At 44.4% G+C, this 26797-nt stretch overlaps 1 protein-coding gene across 1 annotated transcript in view; it reads left to right on the plus strand.

Moving 5' to 3' along the window:
• Positions 1-7607: 7607 nt before the first annotated feature.
• Positions 7608-26797, plus strand: part of HHAT (hedgehog acyltransferase) — a 159307-nt gene continuing 140117 nt past the window's right edge. The window contains exons 1-7 of the mRNA XM_065631678.1: positions 7608-7678; positions 8054-8190; positions 10485-10552; positions 12034-12147; positions 12781-12975; positions 14263-14475; positions 17993-18164. Coding sequence (XP_065487750.1) covers positions 8097-8190; positions 10485-10552; positions 12034-12147; positions 12781-12975; positions 14263-14475; positions 17993-18164 — 856 coding nt within the window. The 5' untranslated portion in view covers positions 7608-7678; positions 8054-8096. The remainder of the gene's footprint in view (positions 7679-8053; positions 8191-10484; positions 10553-12033; positions 12148-12780; positions 12976-14262; positions 14476-17992; positions 18165-26797) is intronic.

Here is a 26797-nt window from a genome sequence, read left to right on the forward strand (position 1 = left end):
GTAACCTGAGATGTATTTTTTTGCTACATTTATTCCATTCACTGAGTCGATTAAAAAGGCAATGTTTTCAGGAATATAGCTATGGATTAAGTTTAGATATGCATAGATAGAAGTAATTTCTTATGCCACTGAAAAAGATGTGTATAATGTAGTGTCATAGAATGGGATTAGCATCTGATTTACAACCTCATATAACTAAATTTAAAACACCTTTTGGCTCATTTACATTTTGTCGGCTACTTGCCCTGTTGGAGGTCAGGTGTGAGTCTTGCCATTATTTGTAATAATGTAAACTAGAATTGAGTAAACTGGCTGTGATCTGGCCTTTTTTTTTCTGAATTTCATTCTGCTATTACTTAAAAATGGTAAGAAAATTAATACCTAAAGTAGAGTTCTTTTTTTTTTTTTTTTAAGAATCCCTGGTCCCATATTTGGACTGGACCATCTATTCTGCCCAAGGATGACTGAGATACCAAAATACTGAGGTGTTTAAGCACCCCAATAGCGGATTATCCACTTCCTCGCTAGGAATCATGGGAGGTTTCAGTATGATGGCTAAGGTATGTAGGAGTTGACTCACCATCCCCTTACAGAATCACAGAATGTTAGGGATTGGAAGGGACCTTGAAAGATCATCTAGTCCAATCCCCCTGCCAGGGCAGGAACACCCAGATGAGGTTACACAGGAAGGCATCCAGGCGGGTTTTGAATGTCTCCAGAGAAGGAGACTCCACAACCTCCCTGGGCAGCCTGTTCCAGTGTTCCGTCACCCTCACTGAGAAGAAGTTTCTTCTCATATTTAAGTGGAACCTCTTGTGTTCCAGTTTGAACCCATTACCCCTTGTCTTACTGTTGGTTGTCACCGAGAAGAGCCTGGCTCCATCCTCGTGACACCCACCCTTTATATATTTATAAACATTGATGAGGTCACCCCTCAGTCTCCTCTTCTTCAAGCTAAAGAGCCCCAGCTCCCTCAGCCTTTCCTCATAAGGGAGATGCTCCACTCCCTTCATCATCTTTGTTGCCCTGCGCTGGACTCTCTCCAGCAGTTCCCTGTCCTTCTGGAACTGAGGGGCCCAGAACTGGACACAATATTCCAGATGAGGTCTCACCAGGGCAGAGTAGAGGGGAAGGAGAACCTCTCTCGACCTACTAACCACCCCGCTTCTAATCCACCCCAGGATGCCATTGGCCTTCTTGGCCACAAGGGCCCAGTGCTGGCTCATGGTCATCCTGCTGTCCACCAGGACCCCCAGGTCCCTTTCCCCTACACTGCTCTCTAATAGGTCATTCCCCAACCTGTACTGGAACGTGCGGTTGTTCCTGCCCAGATGCAAGACTCTACATTTTCCCTTGTTATATTTCATTAAATTTTTCCCCGCCCAACTCTCTAGCCTGTCCAGATCTCGCTGGATGGCAGCACAGTCCTCTGGCGTGTCAGCCACTCCTCCCAGCTTGGTGTCATCAGCAAACTTGCTGATAGTACACTCAATTCCCTCATCCAAGTCATTGATGAATATATTGAATAGTATTGGTCCCAGAACTGACCCTTGAGGCACTCCACTAGATACAGGCCTCCAACCAGACTCCGCCCCATTGACCACGACTCTCTGGCTTCTCTCCTTTAGCCAGTTTGCAGTCCACCTCACTACCCGATCATCCAGTCCACACTTCCTCAGTTTTACCGTGAGGATGCTGTGGGAGACGGTGTCAAATGCTTTGCTGAAGTCAAGGTAGACCACATCCACTCCTCTGCCATCCCTTAACTCCCACCATTTCACACTTAAAGCTAGACAACTTCTAAGGAGTATTGTGGGAAAAAGAAAAATAACCCCTTTGTGTTTAATAGCTGACTACTTAGAAACCAAGGCTCAAGCATGGTTATTTAAGACTCAGGCGGGATCAAGGTAGTTGCACCTCATCCCAGCTGTGCTAACGCTACACAAGTGGACTCTACATTCATGGTGAGAGCAAGGCGGTATGACTTTGCTTACAACACTGCTTTCATTGGAGGGTAAAATGGGTAACAGGTAAAGAAGTCCATTAAAAGGCTTTTACCAGGAGTCATGGTTTTCAGGGCTTTAGTTAAGCAAAGCAGGTAGTGTGCTGACAAGGAAGTCTCTGAGATGTTCAGCATGAATCCAACTGTGAGCTGCTTAGTTACAATACTGTATTAATTTACTGTATCTTTTACAAAAGTAATTTTATGAATCCCCAGTCAGAAGCATGATGGTAATTTTCCAGCTTCAAAGCATGAAACAAGTTCTCAAAGATGCAAAGGATTCATTAAAAAGAAGCCAAGAAAATTATTATATCTGCATGCACAGAAATACTGACATTGCAATTGCAAGGCTCTCTCTGTAAACAATGTCGACATAGGTACGGGTAAAGGTGATGGGAAAAAAACCAAAAAAGCCACCAAAACCCAACAACAAACAGTTGGCACTTCACAAGAGCCAGTTCCAGAGTTGGGAGACAGAGGAGAAAGGAACCTGTAAAGATGGGGCTATCTGCAATGCTGACCAACTTGGTGTAACATTCACTTTTCATTAAGCCAAGCCAAACAAGACAAAAAGGGCAAACTCGCACGTGGTCTCCAAGAGTCCATAACTCCGTGCCTGAGATCTCTGAGGGAGGGTTCACGTTAACCTCAGTTGTGTCATGTTTAACTTGGCCACGGCAAGACTCACTTGGCTCTCTTCATAAATACCACACCTTTTGTATTTCTGACTGTCCCTATTTTAATACTACTGTTTTGCTACATGGAGATTTCTTGTCATACTTGTGATTTCTTCTGAATATACACGGCTCATCCTCCTGTCTGCTGCTGAGCCTCTAATCTGCAAACTCTCACCATGTGCTGATCATGTCCCATCATTCATACTGCATGCTGAGGGCATTACTGTGTGATTTCCAGAGGGTGAATGAAAACAAGAGGCTTGGTTCAATGCTGTAAGATATCGACCTGTGAGGGAAAGTTCTAGGTCACTGCTTGTAATTCCCAGAGGGACTTTACATTCAGAAAAGCAGTGAGAAGCTCTACACTTTAGCCTGCCTGAGGACTTTACTGCTGGATTCATGAATGCTCATTTTGACTTCTTAACTGCATGCAAAACAAATTATAAGTTGGAAAAAAAAAAAAAGGGTTTCCTCAAAAACATGAGCTTTGGTTTACTTCCCCAGCTGCAAAATGCCTCAGTTGCTCACCACATTGCCTTTTGCACTCCCTACCCTGCCTCACGCTGTGGTCATGACGAGGACCCAGAAATTAGGAGCTCTGTAGTGAGCTCACCTCAGAAGAACTCGCTCAGAAGAGCCCTTTTAAACGGTTTCCTGCTACCTCTGTCCTTGATTATGGAATTGTTTGCCTAAATTTCTGACGATCACATCTATAGCTGATCACATAAAAAAGGGAGACTTCCACCAAACGGAATTCGAACTTTACAGTCAAAACCCAACATTTCCGACTCAGGTGCTATAACAGCTTCATAAAAGATGGAAATAAAAAAGGGGGACATGAACATCTGCTAGAGATGGACTCTCTTCTAGTGATGCTTGAACTGATCTACAAGAGGCTGGCACTGCGCCCACCACTGTATACTGGGGCCGTGGTGGGGACTGGATGCCTTCCTGCTGGGTCCCAGTAGTGAAGACAGACCTGGACTCCTTTGGCAGCTTGTTGCCGGTGCCCTTTGTAGCCATTCTGAAGTAAGAGTGATGCAAACCTTAAAGCAGAAGTGATGCTCTGAATTTGTCCCAGAGAAACACCTCTACCATCACAAATCATCATTCTGCCCAAGGTGGATTGTTTCGTTTGGCCTTGGATAAACCTTCCACAGGTATACTCAGCATCACACCAATTTCTTGCCAAAGGGCAGATGCCTTGAAGAGGCTGCCAGGCCTGCGTGGCTGCTGGGACACAGAGCAAGAGATGTTTAAAAAACTATACCTCCTTGCTGACCAAATGAGAAGTGGGGTTTTCTGCTGCCACTTTTCTAGGGTTTTTACTCTTGGATTCCTCTGCTGCCTGTCAGTGACTACAGCAGCAGCAGGACTTGCTTTTTACTTGTGGCATCTAAAATGTCGAGGACCATCTCAATGCGTAGGTGTTCATGCCAATGATGTTCAGCAGCTTAGTTTAGAGCTAGTCTTGCAAAGTCATTCACTGAGATTTTTGTCGTGTTTTAGTATATAAAATCCTTTGAATAAGGGTGAGGGGAAAAAAAAATAGTCTCATGTAGAAATCCGGGCAGTGACATCTTCCAGCTGGGGCTTTTGTCAGAATTCTTCAGCGTTCCTGCTCCATCGACTGGGTGGTCACAGAGCATACATGGGCTCCTGGATGTCGTCACTTTACTAATGACAAAGACATCCTTTTCAGTGCAACCCGACGTAAAAGCTGTAATTTGTTACCTCTGCCCTTTCCGAAGCTGCAGTACCGCTGCTGCATGCACACGGTTTGTGTTCTGCAGCCACCTAGAGGGCCTGCTGCCTGTGCTGACTTCACGCTGCTGACCAGAAACCACAAACCAGCAGGAAAATACAAGCTCTGCTGACCCTTAGTGGCCGTAACTCGCCTGCAGTGCTGTGGAAAAGTTTCTACAAATTCAGGACTGCTGTTATGGTGCTGTTATGCAGGTATCGTTATATTTTTTTTAAGGGGAAGGTACTGACTAACCTCCTGAGGGCAAAAGTTGGGGAAGCACTGTCAGCAGAGAAGAGGATCTGGGCATCACAGAGGAGTATGTACCTGACTTTGAGATTTTTACGGGAGTTTCACAGAGCACATGCAACATCTTGCATCTAGGGGCTATATAAAAATTGGCTCTGTAAACCAAAGATGAGCCATTCCCTGGCAGAGAGAGACAGAAAGAAAAACTGGAGGCAAAAGGCAAAATGATTAGGGACCACCATGTGGCTCTGACAAAGACAGACATGATTTTTAGAGATACCAGGAGATGCTTATCTGGTTCAGATAGGGAAGATTTAATCCCTTGTAGTGGTGAGACTTAACCTGGAGTATCAGAGACCGGTCTGGCTTTTAAAGATCAGGAAACAGGAATTTTAATATGCAAAGAAGGCCTTAAGGTGATCGAGAGAACTGAAACCCCATTTTATTAGAGAAACTCAAAAATCCAGCAAGATGACATGCAAAAGACTATGAAACATTTCTCCCATTAAAAAACCACATCACCGATGTCAACACAAGACAGGGATAAAAGTCACATGGTGTGAGAACAGAGGAGCATAAATTGCCCAGACTTTAAGGGCTGGGAAGTCAATGCATTTTTAATACTAAGAGCAGTGAGGCTCATCAGCTGTGTCTGAAGTGCTAGGAGCAGGGAACCCTTGCTAAAGTGCAGGTTGATCCATGAGGTTGTTGTCAGCACCAGCACTTCCAGCCCCACATTCCTGCTTTGGTGGTGCTCTTCAGACCTGCTAACTTGTCAAGCTGTGTCATGATGACTGCAAAAAGTGTCCCTGCCTCAGTGTACCTTGCACTGCAGCAGGGGGGGATAAAAGCCTCTAAGAGGCTGTTACGGACATTCTTTTCATCTGAATGCAACCCTTCATTTTTACTTCAGCATTAATTTATACCATGTCTCTTGGAACAACTTTTCTGAGACTGCTATGTTGAAGATGTCTGTCTTTTCACTCTTCCTTGCAGCATCTGTCTCCCAGTGCCATCCCTGTGGCTTGTCCCAGTGCCTGTGAAGCACTGGAGCTGGTGCCCTTTTCCCGTAATACCTTTATACAAGTGACGCTCTCTTATGGTCGCTCAGCCCTCAGAGTGCCTGCATCCGCAGTCAGGTCCTGATAAATGTTATGGGGAACACAGACCAGATCGACAGCTTCCTACCCAAATGGCTCATGCGTTTGACATAAGTCAGCTGCTGGATTCTCAGCAGACCTAAGCAGTCCTGCACGACACATTTCATTCCCATAGACAACGGTGGTTCTTATTTAGTGAGGAGAAAGCTGGGTCTGTTCAGCCTGGAGAAGAGAACGCTGAGAGGGGATCTCATCAATGTTTATAAATATCTCAAGGGAGGGTACTATTCAATATATTCATCAACGACTTGGATGAGGGACTAGAGTGTACTGTCAGCAAGTTTGCTGATGACACCAAACTGGGAGGAGTGGCTGACACGCCAGAGGGCTGTGCTGCCATCCAGCGAGATCTGGACAAGCTGGAGAGTTGGGCGGGGAAAAATTTAATGAAATATAACAAGGGCAAGTGCAGAGTCTTGCATCTGGGCAGGAACAACCGCACGTTCCAGTACAGGTTGGGGAATGACCTATTAGAGAGCAGTGTAGGGGAAAGGGACCTGGGGGTCCTGGTGGACAGCAGGATGACCATGAGCCAGCACTGGGCCCTTGTGGCCAGTAAGGCCAATGGCATCCTGGGGTGGATTAGAAGGGGGGTGGTTAGTAGGTCGAGAGAGGTTCTCCTTCCCCTCTACTCTGCCCTGGTGAGACCTCATCTGGAATATTGTGTCCAGTTCTGGGCCCCTCAGTTCCAGAAGGACAGGGAACTGCTGGAGAGAGCCCAGCGCAGGGCAACAAAGATGATGGAGTGGAGCATCTCCCGTATGAGGAAAGGCTGAGGGAGCTGGGGCTCTTTAGCTTGGAGGAGACTGAGGGGTGACCTCATTAATATTTATAAATATGTCAAGGGTGAGTGTCAGGAGGATGGAGCCAGGATCTTTCCGGTGACAACCAATGATAGGACAAGGGGCAACGGGTGCAAACTGGAACACAAGAGGTTCCACTTAAATATGAGAAGAAACTTCTTCTTAGTGAGGGTGACAGAGCCTGGAACAGGCTGCCCAGGGAGGTTGTGGAGTCTCCTTCTCTGGAGACATTCAAAACCCACCTGGACACCTTCCTGTGTAACCTCATCTGGGTGTTCCTGCTCCAGTGGGGGGTTGGACTGGATGATCTTTTGAGGTCCCTTCCAATCCCTGACATTCTGTGATTCTGTGAAGAGGACGGGACCAGACTGTTTTTAGCGGTGTCCAGCGATAGGATGAGGGACAACAGGCACAGACTGAAGCACAGGAGGTTCCATCTGAATATGAGGAGAAACTTCTTTACTCTGAGGGTGCCAGAGCCCTGGAACAGCCTGCCCAAGGATGTTGTGGAGTCTCCTCTGGAGACATTCAAACCCGCCTGGACACCTTCCTGTGCGATCTGCTCTGGTGAACCTGCTTTAGCAGGCGGGTTGGTCTAGATGACCTCCAGAGGTCCTTTCCAACCCCAACCATTCTGTGATTCTGTGAAATGAGTTCTGCCGCAGCCCTCCAGACGCGCGCCGGCCCGGCCGCAGCGGGCGGGGAGCCGAGAGCGATCCCGGCCTAATCCCCACGTCCCCGGAGAAGCCGCCGGGCCCCGCCGCAGCGGGGGCGCGCTGGGGCCTGCGCGGTTCGCTCCGGCGCGGCGGGGAGCGCTGCAGCGCCGCCCGGCGGCCCGGAGAGAGCGCGCAGGGGCGTGGAGCCCGCCCCGCCCGCCCCACGCGGGGGCGGCACAGCGCACCGCGGGGGGCGGGGCCGTCCTGCCCGAGCCGACTGCCGCGGGGCTCCGCCTGCCCGAGCCAGCGGCCGGAGTCTCCCCAGTTCGGCGCGCCTGGGGACGTGGTTGCTGCTCCTCCCGCTCCCGGCGGCGAAGCCCTCCTCAGGTGAGAGCGGAGCGCGGTCCTCCCTCAAGTCCCGCGTCGGCGAGAGCAGCTGGGGTCCGGCCTGGCTCTCGTCCTGCCCCGAGGGCTCCGCCGGACCTGGGCCGTGCCGAGCCTTCAGCCCTGGGCCCTCCGCAACCGTCGCGGCCGGGCAGGGCTTGTCTCCCGTCAGTTGCCGGCGGAGCCCGGGCCCCTCCGTGCGCCCCGCCGCAGGGCAGCAGCAGCGCGGGGGCCGGCAGCGCGGTCGGTGGCCGCCGCTCGGCCCGCCGGGGTCCCGCCGCGAGGGCCGGCGAGCGGTAGCCGCTGGGGCCGGTGCGGGTTGTCCCGCTGCCCGTGTGTCTTCCGCGGGGAAACCTCTCCCGTCCTCTCTCCGCGCAGGGAGGCGGCCGGCGGGGTCAGCGGGGGAGCAGCTCCCGGGCCGATGCTGCTGCCGGGCTGGGAGGTGCGTCTCTACGGGCTCCTCGCCGTGGGCTCTCATCTCTACGCTTTCTACGAAGCGCACCAGGTGTCTCAAAGTAAGTCTGCAGCGCAGGTGTGCTCGCTTCTGCAGCGCATCCCGCCCGTGGCTGGTGAGGCAGCTCAGCTCGAGTTGTCCCCTCTGGGTTGGTTTCTGCTTTGTTCCTCTGCAAGGAGCACCTGCGTTCTTTCAACCCCAGGTTCCAGTATAAGTTGGGGAACAACCTGTTAGAGAGCAGTGTAGGGGAAAGGGACCTGGGGGTCCTGGTGGACAGCAGGATGACCATGAGCCAGCACTGGGCCCTTGTGGCCAGTAAGGCCAATGGCATCCTGGGGTGGATTAGAAGGGGGGTGGTTAGTAGGTCGAGAGAGGTTCTCCTTCCCCTCTACTCTGCCCTGGTGAGACCTCATCTGGAATATTGTGTCCAGTTCTGGGCCCCTCAGTTCCAGAAGGACAGGGAACTGCTGGAGAGAGTCCAGTGCAGGGCAACGAAGATGATGAAGGGAGTGGAGCATCTCCTTTATGAGGAAAGGCTGAGGGAGCTGGGGCTCTTTAGCTTGGAGAAGAGGAGACTGAGTGGTGACCTTGTTAATGTTTATAAATATGTCAAGGGTGAGTGTCATGAGGATGGAGCCAGGCTCTTCTTGGTGGCAACCAATGATAAGACAAGGGATAATGGGTTCGAACTGGAACACAAGAGGTTCCACTTAAATATGAGGAGAAACTTCTTCTCAGTGAAGGTGACAGAGCCTGGAACAGGCTGCCCAGGGAGGTTGTGGAGTCTCCTTCTCTGGAGACATTCAAAACCCACCTGGATGCCTTCCTGTGTAACCTCACCTAGGTGTTTCTGCTCCGGTGGGGGGATTGGACTGGATGATCATTTGAGGTCCCTTCCAATCCCTGACATTCTGTGATTCTGGCTGTGAACCGGCCCTGTGTGAGGAAGCAGTAGCCATATACCAGCTGGAGTGAGAGCTTTGCCCCAGGCTTTTCTGCCTCAGGTGCTGGGAAGGCCCTTGGCAGTGGTGTCCTGGCACTTGGTTGTTGGGGAACTTGTGAGGGAGACCTTTGAAGCTCAGCTGCTCAGATGGGGGAAGTTCAGTGAAGTTGTGTCTGATTTTTTTTTTTTTTTTTCTTCCTGGCTGGTCTTTAGTGCTCACACCTGCAGCTCCTTGGAGGTGGGTGGTTCTGAAACAGCTGTGCCTCCTGATGGTGCTCGCTGGGGACTGAACCTGGGGAGGCTTCAGGGCAGGTGGGTGCTACCCTGCCTGGAGCTCTGGGTTGTTTTTGCAGCTTTGAGGTTGGTTTCACAGAATCACAGAATGTTAGGGCTTGGAAGCGACCTCAAAAGATCATCCAGTCCAATCCCCCCACCGGAGCAGGAACACCCAGATGAGGTTACACAGGAAGGCGTCCAGGCAGGTTTTGAACGTCTCCAGAGAAGGAGACTCTGCAACCTCACTGGGCAGCCTGTTCCAGTGCTCTGTTACCCTCACTGAGAAGAAGTTTGTTTCCAAACATACACCTGTGTCTTGCGTAGCCTCTCGTTAGCTGCTATGGTGGGTTGGTTTTGGTTCAGTGGGGCTGCATAGTGCAGAGGAGAGGTGAGGTTTTGAACCATTTAAATACAATTTGTCGATTGGAAAAAAGTTGTGTTCTGGCACACTAATATTTTAAGGGAAACAAAGGTAGTATTATCTAATAAAAGTAAAGCTAGTTAGAGAGGCTTGTTAGGGAAATGTGTATTGTATCTTGTTGGGTTTAATCAGCAAGGTGTTCTACAGTAATGACCCTAGCTGGCTCTATTAAGGGAAGAACAGAAGTGCCAAAAGGCACTTGCAGGGCAGTGAAGAAAGTGCTGCGTAAATGGGTACAGGGCTGTGCGCCTGTGTGTACAGTGTGTCTTCCGTAGAGATGGCAAAAATGTCATCGGAACGGGTTCTGGAGGTGGCTTCTCTGAACAGCTTTGCCCTGCTCTGGCTGTACTGGTCACTGTCAGGTCTGTGTGTCCCTTTTGCTCCAGTGGGAGAAGCCAGACAGCCCTGAAAAGGGGGAAATATGTATTAGTGCAGCCCCTGTGTGGTAAAAGGTTGGTCCCTGTCTGCTACTGCCCCTCTTGCAAGGGGGAAATCAAAGCATAAGTTCTGGGCAGGTCAGTGGCTTTGCCTTTGCTGCGAGGCAGAGCTGTTGCCTGGGGAGCAGTGACATGGTGATGTGCCCTTCCCTGGCTCCAAGCGTCCCCACTGGCAGAGGTAGCACAGGAATGTGGTGCTCTTGAGCAGCAGAAGCCACATCCCTGGCTTTCCCAGCTCTGACTGCTGTGTCCTTAGCAAAGGTTTGCTTTCTCTGCAGAGTATGAAGCTGTGTTGGACAGAAGGTTTGCGCTGGAACCAGGAACTCTCTTTCAGGGCCTCAAAAAGGTAGGATGAGTGACCAATACTAGCATCTTTTATTTTGTGTCTCTATCCCCTTTGCTCTCCTGAGCTTCTGGTCTAGCTTCAAAGGTTTGTAATAACTCCAAATTCAGATACCCACAGTTACTTTTGGTCTGTTTCTAATGAGGAAGAGGGACTTCTCAGGTGTGCCTAGATCTAAGAATCGTAACCAAAGTTTTGTTTCTCTTATTGATCCCTGGCCTAAGTGTATCTCCTTCATATATCACTTAATAACCCTCTGTTTTACTGTTTGGCCTTAAAAGCTATGATCGCCCTCAACATTTCCTGCAGCCTTTTCCCCTTTTTTCCTGTCACTGGCTGGTTTGGATAATGCTTAACATCAGTGAACATGTTTTCTTCTTTTTTGGCCTGTAGTCCAGAATAGAGGATAACAGATTTTAGGGGCATAAGGGCTTAAATAAACATGATTGGTCTTAAAAAGAATCTAAGAAGAAAACTCTGCCTCAAACCAAAAAACAACCAGACACCTCCCGCCTTGCTTGCTTTTAACCTCACATCCTTTTGAAGAAGTGCAGCTAATATTGAGGATGATTTACACAAGACCAGGAATGCATGTCTGTAGAAGTATTTTGGTGTTGAGGCCCACCATCGCTGATGGTAAGGGACCCTTGACGTGTGTTTTCAAGAAAGGCATAAAGCAATTGTAGACATGAACTTTTAGTGAGGCTCTGTGTGAGACAAGGGGCTACCAGCTGATCCCTCTTACCTCATTTAGGTAAAAATGTGCCTAGGCTTTGTTGAAACAAGGAATGAAACTTCTCTTCCAGCAAGGTGTCTTTTCACCCAAGAATTGCTTAGGAGAGGTGAGGGGCATGTGCGTGGAAAGCTGTGCTGTGCTTCTCTGTCGCCTTTCTTAAAAGGTTGATGGAAGTTGGGAAAAAAAAAAATCCTGGCTAAACTTTGCATGAGTTAAATATAGTCTAAAACTGTGGGGGGGCCTTTTTTTCTTTCTAAAGTGAAAAAATAAAATCTAAAATTAACAGGATCAGGGCAAGCAGAGGTGTGAATTGTTGGATTTGAAGAGATGAGACTCTTGTTCCTCGCTGCATCTCTGTGTAGTCACTAGCCTGTTCCCCACGTCCTGGTGTGGAGGGGTGCGTGGTTGCCTCACTACCCACTTCATGGTTAGAAAACTCCCATGGCATTTGTGATGAAAGGCAGCAATTGCTGCTTGGTCAGGTTCGGTGCTAGCATGGGGCCTAGGAGTCATGATGTTGTCTAAAACTCTTTTTTTGAATTTCACACCACTGCAAGTCAAAATGGAGCTGTCAGAGCTCACCTCTGTAAGTGATCAGACTGCATTGCTGAAGCCAGATATTCTCCAGGTGTTGATTTCTGTGGTGTTGGGTAAGAGACCTAGTGTGTTACAGAGACATTTCCTTATCTTGTAAGGATGTGCTTTTGTGGCCAGATACACATACTGACCAGTTCCCTTGATGCCTCAGGACCCCATGGACTTTGAGTGGAGCTACTGGATCGAATGGGGAAGGGAACGTATACTGTGGCTTCTGGCTGGTCACCTGCTGGTATCACAAGTGTCCAGGCTCTTGGTGGAGAAGGTATGTATGGATTTTCTTCACAGCAGAGGGTCTATGGGGTTTCAGTTTACTCTGGGCATGGGAAACTCAGCACTGAGGCTACTGAGTGTGGGAAATACTGCTCTGTGGGGTGCATTGTGTGACTGGGTCTGTAATGATGCACAGGTGAGAGCAAAGAGATAAGTTGTCTTAGGTCTGTCTTTGGACGCTTCAGCCTCCAACCCTTGAAAGCATGTGCTTTGTTGTGAACCGTTAACCAGTGTCATTTGTCCTGTACACAAAAGGCAGGTGTGGTTATTCCTTTCCAATACTGTAAAGTGATGACTGCTTGGCTTTTGGCATGACTGCACGATTGTGGGAAATGACTAGCATGTTGTGTCACATCTGCTAGTTTGGGTAAGGAAAGGAGAAAGTTATGTTCTCTCCCAGATCAAGGAGGCTGTGGGTTTCACACACGCTGCTACAGAAAACTCTTCCCTTCCATCTTTATGGATACAGTTGGGTTTCCCTGTATTTTTTCATATGTGTTCTTAACCTTTTTGACTACATTTGTTTCTACTATAGACTCTGTGTAGCACAGCACAGATATTCAGTGGTTTTCTTCTCTAGAAATAATAATAAACTAAAAATTGTTCATTTTTCTTTTTCTCACAGTATAAGCCATGGTGCTTGATGGTTTATGGAATGGCTGCCTGCTGGTTGTTACTGGGAATCAAGGGCTTTGCTGTAATTTTGTTACATGCATCTATTTCATTTGCTGTGGCTCAGTTTCGGCTGTCACTCCTGACATGGTTATCCTCCCTTATCCTGCTGTCCACATTACGCATACCAGCTGTGGAAGAAGCCAAGGTAATGTGGGAAGGGCTAATTAAGCATCAGATGAATTATGGTGGTGGTTGTCTGTTATAGTACCTGTCTTGATGACAGAGTGCTATCGCTTCAGTTAATGTAAGCAGAGAATGGCTCAAAACCTTAGGCAGTAGAGCTGCAGTGATTCGTGCTAGAGCTTCTACAGTTAGCAAAGTTGTATTTCTCAATCACACTGGCCGGTGCATTGAGATGAAAGTACGTGCCTTAATGTGCAAGAGGTGTTCAGTAGAGCTGGGTTGTGACAATACTTTACTAGTGCTCTAGTAAACACATTTGTTGTTCTTTGGAGCTAGAATCCTACCAACCCGTTTTTGGGTTTGTATCCAGGAGTTGCTTAGTCGAGCCTGACCATGTTTTATTTGTGACTGCAGGCTTCTGTGTGGAAAGGGAGTCTGCAGCACTTTGATGTGTACCAGACAAGTTGCTTGCTTACAACGAGTTGATGCAAGCTTGGTTTTGCTCTTTCTCTAATGGTCTTTCCTGGGCAGTACAGACTTGGGAGAAACTGCTGCACAGGTGTGAGGAGATGTCCTTGTTGCATTTGCTCGGACTAAGGGGAAAAACTGGGCATATGTTATAAGGCTTGTTTTTCTGATGATCACAGGGGGAGTGCAGAGGGGAGAGGAGTGGATAGGGTCTCTTTGTGTGGTGTAGACAGCTTTGTGTCTCGCTGAGAGGAGGAAAAGGCCCACTGCAATATAAATGCAAAAAAAAAAATCATGCAGACTATGCTGCTGATTCCAAGTGTTTCTGTGATGATGTGTGTGTGTTGTTGGAAACAGGTGTGACAGTGTCAAAAACTTGATAAAGGCTCAGTAACATCTTTCCAGCCTCGGGCTTTCTTCTTTCTTCCAGATCTGAACTGCAGCCTTGGCTTCAGCCCTATGAGTCCCTTGGCTGTCAGTGGGATTGCCAGCTGGTTTGGATATTGTATTACTGGACCAAACCTGAGGGAGATAATGGCATTCCTGTAAGAAAAGCTCTTCTGCTGTCATAGTTTTTCACAACCTAATATGTTTCTGAAATCAAACTATTGTCTCTTTATGCTGGCTACAGTACCTTTGGAGACCCTTCATCAACAGTCAGTGCTTGTTGTGCATGCATTAAGTAGTACTGTTCACTTCAGATGCTTGTTCCAGCTGCTGTTTGCTTTAGTTTCTTCCTGCTACCAGTGATCCTGAAAATTAGGATCTGGGTGGACATTGCTGTCCTGCCATATAGAAAACGCAGCTTTGCACCATTGTGTTCTGGCTTTTTGTCTTGCAGAGAAAGTGGTATGACACTGAAAACGAGTATTATCTGCTGCTCTTCACGCTGTCTGTCCGTGGTCTCTTCTGCACTAGCTTCAGCCTGGAGTACTGCTGGCATGGACCTGCCCAGAAGTCATCCCACTCATTCCTGTGGATGCTGGCATATGTGTTTTATTATCCTACGTTCCACAATGGACCTCTTATGAATTTTGATGAATTCAGTAAGCAGGTAATCGTGGTTTTAAGATCACACAGTTAAAAATTTTCAGTGCATTCACACCTCAGGTGAATTGGGTGAAGACCTACTGAAGCGCATAGTGATCTCTTTTCAGCTGCCAAATCTAGACACAGACCCTGTACTTTGAAGAACAGATTAAAGCATGATAGGTTGATTTCCGCCTCTCCCTCACCCCCCATCTTGAGAAATTTTTTAATACCAGTCATGAGAAAATATTAGGTAGACAATTTCTTCTAGTTTTCCTTGATGCTCTTTTAATCTTGTGGTTTCATGATGTAGTTTACAGGTAAGCCTCAGTTTTGATTTATTTTTCTACTTACTTACTTGACAAAAACTGATACAGATGAGACTTTGAAACAGATGGTGTTCCTAATGTTGGTCTGTATCTATCATCCTTTTCTCTGTAAGCATTGAAGTATGATGCATGCAAAAGGAAAGGCTGTAGTTAGAAGCCAGTCTTGACTATGTATGTTTGTATGTCAGTCATGTTGTAATACTGAACTTGCATAAGGCTGGTAACTAACACTGAGAATATATTCAGTCAAAATATATTTTCAAAATAAGTCTTTATATGTAGTGCTTGGGTGGAGAGAATTTGATTAGATTCCAGTGTTAGAGAAAGTGGAAAGAAAGCAAAACAGTTTTTGAGGGCTGGATCATTAATCTTCTCTATCAGGCTCTGATCTGTCTTCCTTCTGGCATAAAGATTTTTCCCTCAATGAGGTACTTTGAAAATAACAAACAAACAAAAAACAACCCAGAAAAAACCCCACAAAACAAACAAAATTAAAAAAACCCCCAAAACCCAAAACAAACCTACAGAAGAGGATTTTTTAATTCATGCATATTTTTACTTCAGTAAAAGCATCTAGAACTGATTCTATAATATTTTTCCTACTTAATGGTGATGCAAAGGATGTCAGTTTTTACTTAGTCCTTGGAGTTTAAGAATTGTTTGGGTCTCTAAAGCTATCTTTTTTTTTTTTTGTCTGACATCGTATTCATCCCTTCAACCAGGGAGCCACTGACATATGTCGTTACATTTGGAGAGGGTTCATAATTTTAACATGTAGCTGCTGAGCTGAATTTTTGTTTTCCTTCATCAGATGGAATAATGTAACATTTTCAGCAGCACCTGGCTATTAACTCTGAGACATATTTCAGAGTCACAGAAAGCTGCTGGTTTGTGTTAGGAATTCCTGAATACTCTAGTTTCCCTCATGTTAGTGTGAGAACAGCTGATGATTTAATTGGAACACTTTTCTTCAGACTTCAGCAAGCTGAGCAGCTGCTTTAATGTGAAAGACCTACCTATCGTACTGCATGTTTTTTCTAGTGCCTTGCAGGCTGCTTTTCCAGCCTGCTTCTACATGATGGGGAAACCCCCAGATTTCCATGCTTTGTTTTCCATATTTTCTTGCACACTTGAGTAAGAAGCGTAATCACCACCCGAAATATCTATAGCTAATATCATTGGGATAAAGCAGGTGAATGGACATTTAAAACAAACCTGCTGTTTCAGTTTATGCATAGAAATTTCTGATCAAGCCACAGCAAATAGACTGGGCTTTATGGAAATGAAAAGTGAGATTCTGGTAGACCCCTGAATGAGAAGTCATAAGCTCATTTGTCTTCAGTAGCTTTGGAAGAGACAAGGCTGAATGTTGTTATCCTGGGCTTGGATGTTGTAGGAAAAGTCCACATAGACTTGCATAGAAACTGAGGTAACTTATTTTTCTTACTGTTTGTTTTGTAGCTTCTGAAGTGTGTTAAACTCCAACTATATTCTTGTACCCCTAGGAGGAGGAGAGGTTTTTTGGTTTTGGCGGGGGGGGGGGGTGGTGTTTGTTTTGGTGTGTGTTGGTTGGTTGGTTTTTTTTTAAGGAATGCTTCAGGAGACCTGTGAGACTCCACGTTGAGAGCAGCTTGGGGGTAGCTGGGAGGAAAAAGTGTGTGTGGGGTCTTGCATTGAAACTGAGCTCATTGGATGTGGCTCAGCCAAGACCCCCTGTATTCTTGGTGTGAGGACAAAAAAGACGACTGAGAATAGGATGCCTATATTTGCAGTTAAGTTCTCATTTAAATATGCACAGACCTCTTTGGCTAAAGCAATGAAGAAGATGGGCCAAACTGGACAACCTTAATGTGTTTCTTGTTGGTGTTTGCTGAAGTGCATTGTCAGAGCTCTTACCTGAGCAGAGAATGTTGCTTTGAGAGATGAGGCTGGAGAAGGATTTCGAAGTTCGTACTGCCCAGCAGTTGATTCAAAGTGTGTAATAGAAACAGTGTTTATTGCTGCTATCAGAAAACACCACCTGCAGAACCCCTTCACTGAAGCTGAGACGAGGGCTTCCGCTGAGCACGCTGGAAAGCAGGAGTCCCGGACTTGGAGAAACCGCTGTATGGCCTGAAAAGCATAGTACAAATGCTGGCAGTTGGCTTCTCTTGCCAGACAAAAATGAGAGACTGTGACACGTCATCAATGGCCTTGTTGAATTCTTGGGCTGAAGCACATCATAGGAGTTCTAGTCATGGGTTTGAAGGCCTGTTATGCAAACCCCTGTGATGGTAATCTCCCAGCTTTCATCTAATAGGTAGAAATGAACCTTTAAAATGAGTGTCCTGCTTCATTTGTGAGTAGAGCTTAACTGCCTGTTAGCTGTGCTGTGTGCTGGCAATTAGGGGGTTTGTCTGTGCAGGTGGGTTGGTTGCTATTCTTGTTACATGTGGTTTTGGTGGCCAGTTAGAGACTGGAGGAGATGTTATGCACACATGCAACGATAGATGTGCAAAATATGACTAAATTTTTAGGCAATTCTATGTTTCTGTTATTTGATCATATTCTTTTTTTACTGTGGAAAGAAGGTAAAATAATAGTATACCGATGTCTTTACTATGGTTAGCAGTGTGTTTGGGATGTCTTGAAGCCTGTCAAATGCAAACCTTGTCTTATCTGATATTTAACATACACTTAACTGCCATTTGCTTAGCATGTCATGTAGGTCTTGCTGACCTTGGCAATGCTACAGGAGAAAAATGAAGAATTATCCTCAAATCTCATGCAGCTGGTGGAAGCTGGAGGTATTTTAAGAGCGAGTAGTCATTGTGTTTGGTAGGACTCCTGCTTGGAAAAGCTTCTCCTTTGTAGCTGTAGTTTCTTTAAACATTTTTGATTATCTCTAGAAGTTGATCAAGTTACAGGAATTAAAGAAAAGTATCTCATGTCTGGATTCTGTTCAGGTTAACAGCATTCGTCTGGCCTTTTCTACACCACTTTGGTGCAGGATATGTTCGCATTTGGCTTCTTGTTGATTTCTCCTGCTTGCCAACTTTGAGAATGGACAGACCAGTCTCCCTCAAGAGTACATCAGGAATTTCCAAATGGTGTAGTCAAATGGTCCCTTAGTAATAATGAATAGCAAGTGAAATTTTAAAAAGTTCTCAGGATGAGTATTTGAGTAAAACAGTCAGTTATGTGCCATATAACCTCTTTGGATCTCTTCTTTAGATGAGGAGACAAGAAACCTTCAGTTTGAAGACCAATCTCGGCATCTTAATTGTGGGCGTAATTCGTATTATTTTTTGGTGGTGCCTGGCTGAGCTGATGATTCACCTCATGTATATCCATGCTCTCTACAGCAGTGTTCCGCCTTTGGAAGCTGCATCATACTGGGCCTTGGGTGAGTATAGAAACCATAGCAGAAACCTTCCTTCTCCCTCCACTTCAAGAACCCCAGTCCACTTCTCTTTTATGTCCATCTGTAGGTACTTGTGAATAGTACATTATGACTGATTGCTGTCAGAAAGGTAGTGTACAGACCTAATATAACAAGTAGATCCCATAGGAAGCTCACAGTTAAACTTATTGAGCTGCTTCCTAAGCTAAAAAAAATTCTGTATTTTTTTCAATATTAAATGTGTCTAAACTTTGGTTTAAAGTGGCTTCTCTCCTAAAGTTATAGAATTGGACGCTTAAAACAAAAAGGTTTGTTTTAGTATAGGGATGGAGGAGAGGAGATGTTAAGAATTAAAGCGCTTTTGATCTCCCTCTGTGTTTGATGTTTCTAGTTTGTATTCATGTTGAAAGTTAATGACAGTACTCAGGAAAAGAACAGAGGGAAGGAATTACAAAGTGACCTGAAAGTAGCAGTCAGTGCCATTCAGGTCTGTATTGCTACTTGACTTCCCCTTCTTCTGCCCCCTTCCAGCCTTCTACTATTTCATTAAAATGCTTAGCTGTGGGGAAAAAGTGAGTGCTGGCAAATGTAGCATAAACCAGCAAGAGCTTTGGGTGCTGGTATGTGGGTAGACATAGGCTAATCTGTAAGCAACTGGTGTATGTGATCGCTTTGATTCTTTTTCCAGTCCTGCTATGTGTATCACCAGGTAGGAGGAACGAAAGGAGAGAAACCCCAGGCCCTTAAAACTGGGTTCTGAAAAAGCCAATTGCTGAATTGAAGGAGAAGCCTCTTACTGTACCAGCAAGTAACAGGAATTGATACACACACTGGTACGGTCCTGTCAAGCGTTCATTTGAGATCATGGATGATGAGCAGTGTGCGTGTTGCAGGACACTGGTGTATTGGACTCTGGTCAGTAGAGGGCAATGTGTGTGCTCTGTATGTGTATATATGTATATGCACATATATGCACTTAATATATATTTTGAAATATCATTTTTATATATAAAAAAAAGAGCAAGAGCAGATGGAGAGCAGAAAGTGAGAGGTTTGCCTCTGTGATTTGTTCTACCCCTCCTCACTCAGTCACTGTTTAGAAAGTGAATTGAGTTTTCATCTGTTCTAAGTGTTAATTTATTGATGAAATAAACCTGTTAGCTCCTGGTATTGTCTGTATGTCTGACAAAATGCTTTGTGTTACTGAGCATGTGGAACCTCATAAAGGCTTGCCATTGGATAAGGCAGGCAAGGCTATGGAATTAGGGACAAAATATTCCAGCTTTGGTGTTACTGGCAGGTTTCTCCCTCACTTAAGACTACCAATGTTGATTTTAAACAAAGAGGGGGAAGAGGTGGAAAAATTTACTCTCCAGACAACAGTCAAGTAGGCTGTACATTTATTTGATGAAATCAAGTGTTATATCCCAAGAATTAAAATGCATTTTGAACAGATAATTAGAAAAGGCTAAAATGCCTCAAAGCAACAGGTGATGAGAGCCAGTGTTAAAGCAAGCTTGGACTGTAAAGCTGCCTGATTAAAATAGGATCATTTGAATTTAAGCAAGTCCTCTGTGGAGAGGTGTTCAAAGTATAACCTTACTGTCATTGATCTTTGTCTTTACAGTAATGCAAACAGATGTTTAAATATTACAGTGCAAATGAGATTGAGGCAGAAGTTTGTCAGTTCTTAAAATGTTTTCTCTGCAGGTTTTATCACAATGATTATACCGATCTCCTTAGAGCCAAACAAGTGACGGGCCACTGTTGTGACTTCATTTAGGGAGCCACTGATAATATGAGTAAGGGTACTGGTGATATTTTTCTATTGGTCTTTATGGATCTTACCATGCTTCTACACCAGTTCTTGTACAGAGTCAAACACTCCTCTTTGTTATTTTGCATTCTGTGTTATTAAAACCAGTTACATCAGATAATAGAGTCTTGAGACCAAGGAAGGAGCTTGTTGCTGACTTGGGAGGACTAACCACATGATATATTAACCTTTCTGCACTGCTGAGGTTATTTGTTCATTTTGTGTTTCCCGTTTAACCACAGCAGCTTCAAAGCAGCACGAAGCATCTACTTATATTGTGATGCCTGGCTGCCTTGATAGCCTGGTCAACTTAGGGGAAAGGATGCAAGGCTGTTTTGCAATCAGCTGTAATCAGCCCTAATTGGGGAGACTATAACTGCTTCTCCATTTTTCTTCTGGGTTATTTTTGAACAATGAGCAATAAATTTGAGCAGTGCAGGTAAAGACAAACGTGCTATGGGATTTTTCTCTTAAGGGCCATGATGATGGTCAGTGTACACTTCAGAAGTGTGAAGGTACACAGCGTTCTGTATTGCTTTGTGTGGTGTTCCTGTGAGGTGAGACTGCAAAGAAACAAGAACAAAAAGAAACCAACCAAACAAAAAACAACCAACCAAAACAAACAAAAAAGCCCAAACCAAACCCTGAGTTGCAGTACGTGTTTAAAAATGCCGGTGTACAACATTAATAAATGTGCATGGCCATAAATGACAAGGCAGAAGTGCTGAAGTTACCTGAAGTAACATAACTTAAAGAACTTAAAATAACATAAACTTAAGAAAAAATAGTACCTGGGAGAATGTGCTACCCAGCAGTAAGAAAAGTATTTTCCCATGTGTGGAAGAAATTAGGCAAATGAGTTTCTAGAAGCAGCAACATACAAAGTGGTGCATGTGTGATTTTGATGCCTGTGTATTTTACTGTTACAAAGATGCAAGCTGCATCCAATGTCACTACTGTTAGTACACTTTGAATTGTATAGTGTTTCTTTTTTTAAACTTTAAAAATGTAGAAACTTGTGTCCTTTTGCAACTAAACCAAAGATCCTCTTAGGTCAAATGTTCGGTTTCCTTTCTCCATGCCCTTTACAAGCCAGTGCCTGCATTACTGTAACAGCACTTTTGGCATATAGGTTACGTTACCTCATTCCTTCCAGTTCACTTGCAAATGCCTAGTTTGTGTGTTCTACTCTTCTGAATGCAAACATGCCACAGTTGATGTAGAGTTTTTCATTTTCCAGAGGAAGCCACCTTCTGTTCCAGATAACCCAGCTGGGCTGTGTGTTTCTCGTGACATGCGTTACCAAAGTATCTCAAAGGCTCAGAGGGCGTTGCAGCCTTACTTCACCCTTCGCTTGTTGAATATTCTCCAGTCCCTTTATTGGTGATGTAATCTGGGTAGATGAAGCCTGTCTCTTGGATAAACAATGTGACACGTGCTTTCCTCCGTTGTTGTTGTGGTACTATGGATGGAAGAAGTGTTGTCCTTTCCAACATGTGTTCTTGAGGCTTCTGCAGCTGAATGACAGATTCACTGACTTTACATAGTAACAGGGAGCTCAACAGCACTAAAGATCTTAAATAACTCTTATTTTTTTCTTCACTGTGACAATGTAAGCATATCAATGGTAGCAGTCACTCAGTTGGGGTACAGTCTGTTATATAGAAACTGGAATGGATGATGTGTTGCTAATTCATGTGTTGTCTGATTCTGAAAATGCAGAAATTAAAAGCTGCCTATATTTTCCTTGTGAGGCTCTGCATCCAGCATGCAGCAGCATTTACTTATCTCTGCCCATCTGAGGAGAGCTTCATGTCAGCCTCACGAGGTATAGGGAATGATGAAAGCCAGAATTTTGCGTGAGAATGTATTGTCTAATACTGTCGGTGCACTGGATTAATCCAGGATACTAATAGGTATTGTAACTATGAAAATATATTTAACTAGGAATCTGTATATACATGCTTTGTCAGAGGTGTGTGTCTGATCCATACATCTCGTATGTATGTCTCTGCATGCATGATACAAAGTTGTGAGTGTTCTGTGGGTTTAATTTACTGGTCTTGGCATGTGCCATTTGCTTGTCCTAGTGAAGTACGCACAAGTTAGTGTGAATTAGCTATTGCTGTTTTAATTATTAACTAGGCTCTAGTACTCCAAAAGGGTGTTTATTTTCACGTGAGTAGTATGTAAGTCAATCTGGAATGATATGATCTGTTCAAAGGTGGAGAGCAACTTGGTTTAATCTGTAATTGGTGATTTCATGTTTTGATTTGTTAAAAGAAGAAATGTTGTGTAAGTGCCTCTTTGAAAGTGAGACCTTCAGAGTAGTCTGTGTGAGTTGGATGTAGGATGCTGGCTTTGATGTGTTGTGGTTCTTTTTCTAATAAACCTATAGATAAGAAATGGATTTCTGAGTTCATTTTAAGAAGCATGTAGTGTTTTGCTATTGAAATTAGGTTATCTGTGCATCTGTCTGAATGGTAATGAAATACTAAGAGTAATCTGAGATTTTTTTTTTCCATCCTGTAAGATAATAAGGCAAATCTGATGAATATTTGGCATCTTTGTCTGTTTTGAAAACTGGAAATACAAACATGAATCAGAAAAATTAGTAAGACTTTATTCCCTAAAATATTGAGTAGTTCACTGCTTTATAGAAAGAAGTGTGGGGAGGGGAGGAAGGTAAATTTTTTATAAGCTTTCCCCCAGGCTAAACTTCCAGTTTAGTATTGGCAATTAACCTACTTTTATGACTGCTTTTTTCACTCATGCGTTGTGTCTTAACCCCAACCGGCAACTGAGCACCACACAGCTGCTCGCTCACTCTCCTGGTGAGACTGGAAGGGTAGAAGTGAGAAAGCTTGTGGGTCGAGAGGGAGTGTAAAAGGTAAAACAAAAGCTGTGTGCACAAGGAAAGCAAACCAAGGGATTAATTCACTGCTTCCCATGGGCAGGCAGGTGTTCAGCCATCTCCAGGATGGCTCCATCATGTGTTACGGTTACTTGGGAAGACAAACACCACTGCTCTGAACATCCCACCCTTCCTCCTTCTTCACTCTATTTTTTATTGCTGAGCATGGCGTCATATGGTGTGGAAATATCCCTTTGGTCAGCTGTCCTGGCTGTGTCCCCTCCAGCTTCTTGCGCAGCCCCAGCCCGCCCGCTGGCAGTACGGAGCGGGAAGCAGAAAAGGCTTTGACCCTGTGTAAGTGCTACCCAGCTGTAACTAAAACACCCCCGGATTATCAACACTGTTTTCAGCACAAATCCAAAACACAGCCCCATACTCGCTACTAGGAAGAAAATTAACTCTATCCCAGCCAAAACAGCAGAACGTGATAACCGCTAGTTTTCTTTTAAAGAGTTAATTCCTGCAATTATTCACTGATGAACACAATGCCTACTGTAGATGTTTTGGGAGTATTCAAGGTATAGGTGGCTTTAAGGTATGTGCATTCTTGAAAAAGCTTCTGGTTTTCTTTAACCTGGAATACCTGTCTGTGCCTTGACCAAGGGTGCCAGGGCAGCTCTGTTTAGTCTTAAGTAACTTCACTTTATGTCCATCCAACTTTGTGTAAAAAGAAGCACTTAGTCTTGAGGGCAAACGCTGTGGTATGTACTTTCCTGCCACTGCTCCATATGTTTTAGGATTTTTCTTGTGTGCTACTGGAAGGCTGGGGTATGAAGTTGAGCTGCACAAGTCTCCGTGGTCCTTTTTTTTTTTTTCCATTTATCATTCATTTTGATATTTGTGAGCCAGCATCTCTTCCAAAGCACTGTGAAGCAGCTGTGAAAGACACTGCTGAGCAATATGAGCCTAATTATTAATTGCATTGCTTTCTATTCAAGTAATGAAATTAGGGTGCTGCGTGTTTCTTGCACGATGCTCTTTTTCCATGGCTGAAGACAGGAATAACAGAACTGAGTTGTCACTTTTGCCTTAGTTTGGATGGGTGTAGCAGGGCCAAGTGGAGGGTTCGGGCTGCCTGGGGAAGAGGACAGCACAGCAGGGTGTTGGCGGGGCTGCTGGCCGGGTGTAGCCTCCTGCTGTGGTCGGTAGCAAATTGAGCATGTCGTAGCAGATCTGGTCTTGAGGCTCTTGTGAATAAGGAGCGTCCTGCTGTGAAGAAAATGCGGTAGCCCAGTGTGTAAAGCTTGTCAGTCGTGCTCTTATTGATTGATTAATGGAGCTGGAGACTCCTGATGCATTTTATGATTGTTGGTGTTATGGCTAAGATATGCATGTAGCCTATCTGCTCCAGTGCAGAGCCATATATTATTTTTCATGGAGACTTTAGTTTGAGGGAATCCCTGCTTTTTTTTTGGGGGGTAGGATAAAAGTCATGTAAAAAATAAGAGAGAGGGTAAATGAACCACTAACGCAGGGCTGTCAAACTCATTTTCACCAGCGGCCACATCAGCCTTGCAGTTGCCTTCAAAGGACCGAATGTAATTTTAGGACTTTATAAACATAGCTACTACTACTGCATTTATAAACGTAGCTACTACTACCGCATTTATAAACGTAGCTACTACTACCGCATTTATAAACGTAGCTACTACTACCGCATTTATAAACGTAGCTACTACTACCGCATTTATAAACGTAGCTACTACTACCGCATTTATAAACGTAGCTACTACTACCGCATTTATAAACGTAGCTACTACTACCGCATTTATAAACGTAGCTACTACTACCGCATTTATAAAGTCCTAAAATTACATTCAGCTCTTTGAAGGCAACCGCGAGGCTGATGTGGCCCTTGGTGAAAATGAGTTTGACACCCCTGCACTAAGGCCTGATACTTTGAATTTCATGATATGGCCTCAAATTCTAAACTGTTTCAAAAATCTATTTGCTGTTAGGCTTGTGCCATGTGTCAGTAACCCTTTCAAAATATGACTGCATATTTATTTCTGATATGTGTTTTCTAGTTGAACCTGCCCTGGTAGTTGACAGAAACAAGCATCTGCAGTGATTAATGCCACAGGGTCCATGTAGCTGCAAAAAGGGTAAATTTGTGCTGTTGTGCTAATAATAACATTGGCTGCTGCTAAGTTACAATTCTTGACCATGAGTTTTGGTGATGGTTTATGGACAGAAAAATGCCAAGTGTAGTTTCTAGTACCTGGATCCAAATCTCTTGTTCCTTACTTATGAAAGTGTTGTTTGTTAACTTCTGTCAAACAATATCAGGTAGTTTACAGAATATGAAAACTAAAAAAAAAAAAAATTAAAACAAAATTCTGTGAATATTCTGAATTTTAGTTATCCTTGAAACGAAGTTCTATGAAACTTACAAAATGCTGTTTTGCAGTAAACTTGAGGAAGGCAAATATTTGGAGGTCTATAAATGCATTTTTAAAGCATAGGAAAACTTAATGTATTGAATGTATTGAAAATATCGATTTCTATAAAAGTCAGTTAATCTGGAACTTCAGAGAGCTTGACTGTTAAAGTGCATGGGTTTAAGATTGTTTGGGTAGATTAACTTTTTTTTTAATTCATCTGTTAACATGTCTTAGTTTAAAAAAAAAAAAAAAAAAAACCTTAAGTCTGAATCCTTTGAATTAATTTATTCTGGGAAAAAGATAGCATTTTTTCCAATACTTTTCCCCCAAATGTGTTTTTAATACACACTTGATATAGCTTGTTTCCAATTTAAGATAATATTTGTGTGCAAGTTCTTCTTAAGCTTTTTATTCTCTAATTTTTGATTTAATTATGTGATACTGTTAATGAATTGAGAGAACTAGCATTGATCTGACTTTTTTTTTTTTTGATTTAATGGTTAAAACCAGGTGAAGCAGTGTGCTTCTGGCTGCCTTGTGCTATAATGGAGCAAATGCAGAGCAGCTGGTGTGTGTGGGGTTTGCAGGAAGGTTTGAAGGCTGGGCCTGTGTCCAGGGCAGCCCAGCTGCCGTGTGGCCGTGAATCTTGCCCTTGGTTTTCAATGTGTGGCCAGAACTTGCGGCTGGGATGAGCTGATGACCAATGAGAACTTTATCTCTGTATTTGAACAGGGATCTTCCCATTGCTGGTATCGTGTGTCTTAGAATTACCACCTGCAGAGTAGCCAGTGTGTGCCAGGTAATGAATGGTGTGATGTCTACAATTATTTAAGATACAAGTACTATTGAGCTGTCTGTTAGTTAACAGTAATAACAACTTAGATGCATGTTATTAGAGATGGTGAAAATGCCTTTTTTTTTTCCTTGAAACTTGCGTATTATAACTGTATCTGAGAATGTGGAATTTTTTCATTGTTGGATTTAAAATAAAATATATTGATTTGGGGTCTCAAGAGGGTGGTAGTCTGTGTCTCTAAATCTGTCTTTCCATCATGCACAGTCAAAGGATTTTGAATTTTACCAGTGCACGGACAGCTGTGATCTTCATAATCAGTTTGTGTGGGTGTCAGCATTCAGCTCTCCAATGAAATTTGTCAGAAAGGAAATAAGAAACTGAATGAGATGGGAATTAAAGCAGAAAGTTGGCTGTATAGATGATTTAGCAGTAATCTAATGTGTAGCTTATTGGCTCGTATCCAGATTGTGCTTCTGATTGTATGTTTTTTCTCTGGGGAAGAATGTTACTGAATACTAGATGACTGCTTCCCTAAAGAAAAATACCATAAGCTTCATGTCTAGGTATTTTGTTCTAACATCACTTTTTATCTTGTGTGGCACAACTATTTTTTTATATTGTGCACATGGAACATGATATTAAAACTAAAAATGTTGGATTGTAGCAGCAATGTTCTGGCCATGTGTAGGCCAGCAGGAGTTCTGCAATTTACATTATTAGTGCCAG

The sequence above is a fragment of the Caloenas nicobarica genome, chromosome 3 (assembly GCF_036013445.1).
Source record: "Caloenas nicobarica isolate bCalNic1 chromosome 3, bCalNic1.hap1, whole genome shotgun sequence".
NCBI classification, from domain to species: Eukaryota; Metazoa; Chordata; class Aves; order Columbiformes; family Columbidae; genus Caloenas; species Caloenas nicobarica.